At 48.4% G+C, this 9,910-nt stretch overlaps 1 protein-coding gene across 1 annotated transcript; it reads left to right on the top strand.

The window, feature by feature from the left end:
- Nucleotides 1–6,833: 6,833 nt before the first annotated feature.
- Nucleotides 6,834–8,358, top strand: LOC115478329 (putative nuclease HARBI1). Its single transcript, XM_030215633.1, has 3 exons — nucleotides 6,834–7,241; nucleotides 7,392–7,743; nucleotides 7,970–8,358. The coding sequence occupies exons 1-3, from the start codon at nucleotides 6,834–6,836 to the stop codon at nucleotides 8,356–8,358; spliced, it is 1,149 nt and encodes a 382-aa protein (XP_030071493.1).
- The last annotated feature ends 1,552 nt before the right edge of the window (nucleotides 8,359–9,910 follow it).

Raw genomic sequence — 9,910 nt, forward strand, 5'->3', positions numbered from 1 at the left:
GGGCCAACCCTCCTGGTCTCGAAATGCTGCTTCCAGTACCCACAATCTGTGCGCAAATTGTTTTAGTGTGTCATTTGGCAGGGGTGCAAGTGTTCTAAATGCTTGCATTTGAGTACAGCGAAATAATTGCTCATGACCCTTTTTCAACAACTGGTATGGGTGGGTGAGAGATCCTATTTTAAAATAGTGGGGTCCTAAAGCCACATGCATAAGTCTGTCAAAGTCAGACGTTTTCCTCTTATACTTTCCTAGGCCCCAGTGAATCAGAATATAAGTGGCCCATTTGCACCATTCATTCATATTAAAAGGCATAGGGCCGACCTTCTGTGTTATCCTTTCAATGTCACTATCCTTTAATGAGTCATACAATACCAGGTTTACTGGTGTTCTGGGGTCTGTACTGGACTCAGTTTCTGTGTCTGCAGAATCCTCCCTGTCTCTCAGGTTACTGCTTGCGCCTGGGGCTTCCTCATCTATGCATGTTTGAGTGCTTAAGTCAGTGTTTTCAGTCTTAGATTTGCCCCCACTTTTCAAATCCACTACACACACTTCTGTGTGCTTTTGTGGTTCTATGAATTGAAAACCTGGCTTGTAGGGTGTTTCATAGGCTGGCGGTGCTGAGGGAGAAATACTTGGGGTCTGCCAGTGCACAGAGTTAATTTGGTCCTTTGATGCACCTTTACTTTTTAAATGTTTTAATTCTATTTTAGCCTCGTCCAATTGTTCATTTACATGTAAGAAGGAATTTGTTGCTTGCACAACCTGTGCCCGTTGCATCGAGATGCACGCCTGTGCGTCCTCAAGGTCCCTGGTTAACTGAGTGCACTGAGTGTTCAGGTTTGCATTTTGCTGTTTCAATTAGTCCCCTACACAGGCCTTGTATAAAAAGGCATTTCCGTTTATTAGTTTTCTTTTTGAACTCTTGGGAATGGTGTACCATTTGTTTTTGAATGTCATACCAGGAATTCTCTGGGAATTCCCCTTCAAATGGCCCTCCCTTTTTGTTACAATAAGTCTGTACCATAACTTTTAGTTCTTTAAGATCAAAAGCGTCCATGGTTGAGGCTGCTGAAAAATACTTTAATTGGTACCGGGGCCTGGCTAGTTTCTTTTATAGATATACATATATGGAACTAGCTCTGTGTAGCTCTTGGATTTGTAAAGGCCCTCTTTATGGAGTAGAGGGGCTGGAGAGATAGTTTAGAATGAATATAGATTAAGCAAGGCAGGTGTTAAATTAGATATGCCAACTGTCGGTTCCCTGTCAGGCAGAGCTGACTTTTCACCAAGACAGAGACTGGCTGAATAGAGAAATAGTTCAACGTGACAGGAATTTAAGTGATTACCAAAGACAGATATGTAGTGTTTAAAAATGTGGGACAGTTTCACTTGGTACCCCTTCCAATAAAGTTGGAAGATCTATCAGTCTTTTCTGAGCAGCCCCAAACACAGCATTAAATTACTTCAACTTTCAATCCCCCTTAACAAGCCTAGGAGTACATATGCAAACATGCAGAAAGCAAAACAATGTCTTACTTACCCAGCTGGAGATCCTCTTTTTGAAACCGAGACGAGCTCCCCAGTGTTGCCAGGTGGGCGGTTTTACCGCCCAATTGGGCGGTTTTCCGCGACCCGCCGCAGGAAATTTTTGCCTGCGGCGGGTCGTGGTTTTTTGGGCTTCTTTTTTTTCTTTTCCGCGGTTTTTCGGGCGGTTTTTTCGGCCGCGGGGGCGGGGTTAGTGACGTTTTGGGCGGGGTTAGTGACGTGTTGGGCGGGGCCGGTGACGGGGGAGGCGGGGTTGATGACGGCGGGGGCGGGGGTGATGACGCGGGGGTGGGGGTGTCAGGGGCGGGGTTTGAGTTTGGGCGGGTTTTGGGCTGGATTTGGGCTCGTTTGGGTGGGAAAAAAATTTTCCACCTGGCAACACTGGAGCTCCCCAAGATGTCAGCTATCGTTGTCTAGGGTGGTCCCGGGGTCCACTTCACAGAGACAGTGGGTTCCCAAAGAATACGCAATCCACACGGATTTGGATATATAAAGTATATTATATTTGCATATATGTAATTGGCTCACAGCACTTAGTACAGGAAAAAGGGTACAAGCTGTCTTGGGGTGTGTGTTTAGAGAGAGGGAGAAAGAAAGGATAGGGTGTTTGTTCAGAGGAAGGAAGAAACCTTGGAATAGGGCTGTCTGAGAAGGGGGGGGGGGGGAGCAGAGCCAGGTGCTCTGGTGGCTAAAGATGGAGGTGTGCAGAGAAAGAAGAAGAAGAAACAAAGACAGCCCAGCAGAGTCCCGTGCCCTCTGCTGCAGGGAGAAAGAAAGAGGGAGACCTAGTGCCCTGGCCACAGAGAAGTGCCCGGGACAGAGGGGTAGATGCATCAAGCAAACGTAAAAAAATCAGAAACGTAAAAACCTTTACCGAATCTCAAATAACGAAGCATGCTCCAAAAACACAGCCCCAAAAAGTTTGGTGCGGTATTGGAAAGAACGATGCACTAATCCCCGTCGGTAATCGGCTCGTAAAGCATGCGCAAAGCAGCCAAGCGTTATGCTGGCTGCTCTGCGCATGCCAGAAACATAAGAAAAAAAAAGAAAACACAAACACGTGGCTCCCCACTTTCCCCTGCATGTCTCCACAAACATTAAAGGATCGGGAGGGGGCAAAGGCGCTCATCAGCAGCGTCCTGTATGGATGGCCTTGCCTTGCCCCCCCCCCCCCCTCCGAAGTCCCCGCTGCTCCCCGCTGCTCCGTTTGAGAAATAAAAGCTTTTAAAAATAAACCTTTGCAGTTGCTGGGCTCCCCCTCCCTTCCTGTGTCTCTCTTCTTTAGTCGGCAATGCTCCGCCTCCTGCCCTCCTCCACCTCCGTGCCCCGCCCCCCCGATTTCGTCCCCGTTGCTCCCCCCCCCCCCCCACCGGACCCCCCCTCCACCACAATGGCCGGTGCAGCGCCTCTCACCTAAGTTTGAAGGTGCTGCACAGGATGGATCAGCTATTCTTTAGCTCTTCTGTCTCCTCCGATGTCTCCTTTGTCTTCCTGTGTACGCCCTCCTCTGACGTCAGTTATCTACGTAGATAACTGACATCAGAGGAGGGCGTACACAGGAAGACAAAGGAGACATCGGAGGAGACAGAAGAGCTAAAGAATAGCTGATCCATCCTGTGCAGCACCTTCAAACTTAGGTGAGAGGCGCTGCACCGGCCATTGTGGTGGAGGGGGGGTCCGGTGGGGGGGGGGGGGGGCAACGGGGACGAAATCGGGGGGGGGGGGCACAGAGGTGGAGGAGGGCAGGAGGCGGAGCATTGCCGACTAAAGAAGAGAGACACAGGAAGGGAGGGGGAGCCCAGCAACTGCAAAGGTTTATTTTTAAAAGCATTTATTTCTCAAACGGAGCAGCGGGGAGCAGCGGGGACTTCGGAGGGGGGGGGGGGGGGCAAGGCAAGGCCAAGCCAAGCCGTCCATACAGGACGCTGCTGATGAGCGCCTTTGCCCCCTCCCGATCCTTTTTTAATTTAGTTTCCTTTTTTATTTTAGGCACAGGAAGCAGGGAGCCACTTTTCTTTTAAAACATGCCAGCAATTTGGTTTTTCATCGTGCAGGGGGCAGTGGGGAGATGACAGCTCAGGCTTTAACGACAGGTCTGAGCTGACGTTAAATTTCTGGTGGTAAGTGAATCGTTCCTATCGTCGGTATGGTTAGTGCATTCCGAATTGTCTACATTTCAATGGTAATTTCTCATTTGCATTCCAGTTTCGTTAGCTGCTACTACCGTCGAAAAATAGGCTTTAGTGCATGGAAAGGATAGGAAATTCTTCCTTAAGGGCTCATTTAACGATGAAAAACGTTTAGTGCATCTCCCCCAGAGAGAGGGGGGCAGTAGACCCCAAGCTGAGCTCTGTGCTCTGCTGCAGAGAAAGACAGAGGCCCAGATGCACAAAACTTTAACAACCCTTTAACAACCATTTTCCGAAGAAATCGCCAACCGTTTCATGTACTGAAGCCCATTTTTCGAGGACCGTAGCAGCTAACGAAAATGGAATGCAGATGAGCAATCAGTGTAGAAACCCTTTTCAAATGACATGCACTAACCTTTTCCGATTGGTTTAACGAAGGAAAACGCCGAGAAATCTAACGACAGGTCTGTACCTGTCGTTAGGGCTCTCCGGCTAAAAACTCTAATGTGGAACTCAAAAAAGAACCAATTGCAGCGAAGAAGATACGCGAGACACGCTGTGATTGGACAAAAACACGTACCTGTATCGTAGCCTGTTTTGCTTTTAATAAAGCTTATAGAAAACGTGTCATAACCACGTTAATACAGTGCGTGCACTGCAGACATACGCAGTATATTAACGTGGAGAAGTTATGGCAGCCAGAGGGAGAAAGCCAAACTTTTCAGACCTTGATGTCCTCTGGCTTGCTCAACTTTTCTCTATAAACGAGAAACGTCTTTTCCCCCGCGCAGGGAGAAGGAGGAATATCGGGAGGATGGACAAGGGCTGGGAAACGCTTCAACGCCTGTTTAATAAGCGTTCCTCGTTTCCCAGATCGGTAAGTTGGCAGTATATAGGGCTCTATGCACTGTGTCGTACCAATGGGGGGGGGCAGTGGGGGCGGTCATCCTATTCTTGTGCAGAGAGGTTGTCCGTTTGCGGGGGGGCCGGGGGCCACACCCTTGGGGGCAGGGCGCATCGGAGATCCGTCCCTGTTGTCTGCCCCCCCCCCTAGGAACACCACTCATAACATATAACCGAATTTTGCATGTGCATGTAAAAACAAAGGTGGTCCAGTTACTGACTTTGATGACAGTGCATGCCTAATTATTGCATGACAGTGCATTGCTTCTTTTTTCTTTAGTTTTTAATGTACATCTGATTGCCCTTTTTTTTGGTTGACAGGTTGAGGAGCTTAAAAAACGTGCGCGGGCATTGCGTAAGGACCACCCGGAATGGCTTCAAGAGGTGAAGACAAACCTTGACAACAGCCCAGGTATTGGTTCATTTGACATGAGTCTGCCACATGAGGTTTGATAGTGCCCTTGTGTGTAGACGATGTTTGTCCGTGCAGAATTGTCATCTTCTGAGGCCGAGGAGCAGGAGGAGGAGGAGGAGGATGATGAGGATGTCGTTGAAGGGTCCCTGGCTGGTGTCGCACCTCCCCGCACTTCCGCTCCTACCCCTGGTCCCCACCTCCTGCCTTATGCCCGTTGCCGTCCTGGCCCCTCCTCAGGTCTCCAGCCCCCCCATAAGAGATCCCGCCACTCCATTGTGTTGCGCCTCCCTGCTCCGAGGTATGGCCCTTCCCACCTTTCCTCTCCTCCTCCCCGTCTACATTCCAGTCCCCCTGTCACCCCACCCCAGGCGCAAAGTCCCACCAGCCCCCCTGTTTCCCCTGGTTCCCCCCCTCCACCGCATAGTCCCACCAGCCCTCACCACCCTGCCTGCCTCCCCCTGCCGCACAGTCCACACAGCCCTCCTGTTTCACATGCCACACCCCACCAGGCACTAAGTCCCACCAGCCCTCCTAGTACCTCCTTTCACGCTCCCCATCCGACCTCCCTCCCTCTTTCCCGAAGCCATGCCGTCGCATCCACCTCCGCAGAGGAAGTCACCCCGGTCCTGGAAATGTTCCAGATGCGCGTACAGGGTGAGTTACCAAAGTCTGCGGCATGACTCATGTCTAGCCTCGTTATACTAGTCTCATTTTTTTCTCATGTCTCTGCCGCTGCGTGCACCTGTAAGCGCTCTATTAAGGTAGATAATAATAATGTTGAGAATTATTGCATATCACTTTGTGTTTCTGTTTTACAGCAGTTCGTGGTGATGTTTTCTGACAGTTCTTCCATTGTCTTTTCTAACAGGTGCCATAGTGGACCTCACAGGGGAGGACAACAATGATCTCCCGTCACCACCACCCCAAACGATCAACCGCAGTGTCTCTCCCATGTCCCCTCCTCCGATCGTCTCCAGATCCACCTCTCCCATCTCTCCTGCTACAACTGTAACCCGTGGAACCTGTACCTTCCCCACTCCCACCCGCAACCGAAGCACCTCCACGACACTTCCCACTGTTGAAGACCGTGCCACATCTCCCCATATCCCGCTCGCCCTGATTAACCTTCCCCCCCACGAGCTGGAGCAGATGGCACAGACCCTGCACATGGGAGGGCAGGCATTGGAAGACCTCTCCCGGGTTGTCCTATACCTGTCTTCCCTTGTGCAGCGTCCTTAAGGTCTGTCCTCCACGTCCTTTTCATTGTTAAAGCCCTATTGCCGCCCCCTTGTAAATAAACCCCCGTTTTTGAGTGATATTTTATATAAAACTTATATTATCTGCAACTTTGATAAACTGATGTGTTCCATTGATGTTTTGTAAACAATTTATATTCTCTGCTGTTTTGATAAAGTTATGTGTTTTAACCTATGTCCTCTTTGTGCTCCGCTTCCTTGATAATAATTATTTTTGAAACTTATGTGTCTCGCGCCGGCAGCAATCGCCGCGCGAATGTGCTGGGTCCATGTTGTTTCCGGTTGGCTGCGTACAAGTGTGACGTCAAAAACGTGCGCTTGAAAATAACGAAGGTGCTCGCGTTTGTGTCACACGTTGCAGTGGCAAGCAATCAGGCTTTTAGGGCGACGGCCAATGAAACTGGCAGTGTGCTGCGCTTCCTATTTTCTAAACTTATGTGTGTAGCGTCGCGCGAATGTGCAGGGTCTGTGTTACACGCGAGACAGGGTTGCTTTGCGGTGCATATGTATGACGTACACAGTGCGCGCAGGAAACGAACGGTGGATCCTCTTTTGGGCTGTTTGGTGTACCGCTGGAATAAGGAAATGGATGGAGGTTTTTTCCTGGCACAGTTGGACTTTTGCCCTGACATGATTTATGATCACGTCACTGACAGGCAGGGACAGGATCAAAGGGGACCCGATGTTGAACAGCTTCCCCCCCTGTTCCCTCGCCGGCTGCCAAGGCCACGTGTGTTTCGAACACGGCTGGTGTTGGATCAGATATCGGACAGGAAAATCATAGATGACTACCGGCTATCAAGAACAGCCATTTATGAGCTATATCAGGAAATTAGAGAGGATATAGATCCTACCACTGCAAGATCTCACGCAGTACCTGGCATAGTCAAGCTGCTGACTGTTCTGCAGTTCCTTGCAACAGGGACATTCCAGCATGTATTAGGGGGTAACAGTGGTGTTGACCAGTCCACTGTTTCACGACATCTTACACAGGTACAACTGTTTTTTGCAATTGCTAGTCCCCCAGCCACTGCACACCACCAATGTGTTCCCTTTCCCGCCTCCTATGTAACCCTACCTCCCAAAAATGTTTTTTTCCATTACTGCATTGCCAAACAAACAGCTTTGACATATATGTTTCAGGTTCTGCGTGCACTTAAAAAGTGCGTCCGTAAGCACATTGTTTTCCCAATGGGGGTAGAGGAGCATAGGAAGATCAAGACCGGATTTTTCAAGATAGCTGGTATGCCTAACGTCTTGGGAGCTATTGACTGCACACATGTTGCCTTTACCCCGCCGTCCGATCAAGAGATGCAATACCGCAACCGCAAGATGGGATACTCGTTGAATGTGCAGGCGGTCTGCGATGCGAACCTTAAGATCCTGGATGTTGTGACACGTTATCCTGGCAGCTGTCATGACTCCTACATTTTGTCTAACAGTGCGCTGGGAAGGAAGTTTGCCGAGGGGCGGATTGCCCAAGGATGGCTTCTCGGTAAGTGCCCGTTATTGATAATAGACACGTCAGCAGTTCAGGGTGGTTGCATTTTCAAGGTTGCATGGCTGTGTCTCGACTACTTGCGCTATAGCCCTGATTCTGATAAGTGCACTTTGCAAAAGTAAAGTGACCTCTTTCACCAGGACATGTTAAGGCACATCACCAAATATGCATGAAAAAAAAAATTTCACCCTGATTACAATTTATTGTTGTCTCCCTGCAGGGGATGCAGGTTATGGATCAAAAACATGGCTACTGACACCTATAACGATCCCCCGTTCTGATGCTGAGAAGCGCTACAACGAGTCACACATCTCAACAAGATGTACGATCGAGCGTACTTTTGGAGTACTGAAGAGCAGGTTTCGCTGTCTGCACATTTCCGGTGGATCCCTTCAATATTCCCCAGAGAAGGTTGCTGATATAGTGCTTGTATGCTGTATGCTTCATAACATAGCGCTGAGGCATAACCTTGACATTGACATCGACATTGTAGTCCCTCCTGAAGTTGACATAACCCCCTTGGCCACAGGATCAGACGTAAGCAGGGGGAATGCTGTGCGCAGGCAGGTGATCAGGGAATGGTTCTCGCAACCCCGTGAGGCAGTGTAGCCACGTTACAGTTATATGCTTTAACAAACACTTTGCATATGTGCAGAGCTGTCAAGCTACACCTCCAAGGCGGATAACATCCTTGTGACTCATTGAACCGGGTGGTAATCATTTCAATGTTTTAAATGTTGGTGGACAGGTCACACATGCCCTTCCCTGCACGTTTTAAAAAGTTAAAGTAATCTTCCCGCCATGAAGGTGCAACATGTCAGCGCCGAATAAGCATAGCCCTTGCAGCCCTGTGCAAATGTTTTTAGGTTGCTATTGTTGGTTATGTCACCGATAACATGAACAGTTGCACGATAACAATAAAATCTGTTTCAATCAGTATCATGTGTCGATTCATAGAGTACCGTGTACAATAAAATCCCATTTTCTGTCGAGGAGCAAGAAGATAGCTATTATGTCTTTCTCAGAACCTACATTAAACCCTCCGTTCATGGTCTCTACTGATATGTGTTTAACAAATGTTGTAATTGCCCATTTATTCTAGGTCCACGGACTGTCAGCATGTGACCTTTTAAATTTGTACATAACCTTTTAAACATGGAGGAAAATAATACCTTCTAATGAATAAGGTTTGATTCTTTATTACAACATACGTCAAAAAAGAAAAATCGTGTCCATATGATTTTAGGTACACATACATGGCCTGAAAGCCAAGCACTGAAAAAAATTACATAATTCAATCAACCAATTCCAACAATACCAAATAATACTTTCAAATGAATAAGCTTTGATTATTTATTATCGCATACGTTAAAATAGAAAAATCGTGTCCATAAGATGTTACGTACACATACAAGGCCTGGAAGCCAAGCACAGAAAATGCTAATTCCAACATATTACAAATGAGGTTGAACCCATGCACCGGCAAGAAGGTTGACTGTCCACCTTATAATCGAAAGAGAAAAACACCTAGATTTCGACCCAAATCGGGAGATAGACGTTTATCTCACAAAAACGAATAAATCGGTATAATCAAAAGCCGATTTTGGACGTTTTCAACTGCACTCCGTCGCGGATGCGGACAAAGTTGATGGGGGCGTGTCAGAGGTGTGGCGAAGGTGGAACTGGGGCGTGGTTATCGGCCGAGGAGAGATGTACGTGTTAGGGCGATAATCGAAAAAATAAAGGCGTTTTTAGCGGAAATTTAGGACACTTTTGTTGGACCCTTTTTTCACACGAACAGGTCCCAAAAAAGTGCTCTAAATGACCAGATGACCATCGGAGGGAATCGGTGATGACCTCCCCTGACTCCCCCAGTGGTCACTAACCCCCTCCCATCACAAAAAAATGAGGTTTCACAACTTTTTATTTTCACCATCAAATGTCATACCCACCTCCCTGGCAGCAGTATGCAGGTCCCTGGAGCAGTTGTTAGGGGGTGCAGTGGACTTCAGGCAGGTGGACCCAGGCCCATCCCCCCCTACCTGTTACAATTGTGCTGCTTAATGCTTATTAGTCGTCCAACCCCCCCAAACCCACTGTACCCATATGTAGGTGCCCCCTTCACCCCTTAGGGCTATAGTAATGGTGTAGACTTGTGGGC

The sequence above is a fragment of the Microcaecilia unicolor genome, chromosome 10 (genome assembly GCF_901765095.1).
Source record: "Microcaecilia unicolor chromosome 10, aMicUni1.1, whole genome shotgun sequence".
In the NCBI taxonomy this organism is placed as follows: Eukaryota; Metazoa; Chordata; class Amphibia; order Gymnophiona; family Siphonopidae; genus Microcaecilia; species Microcaecilia unicolor.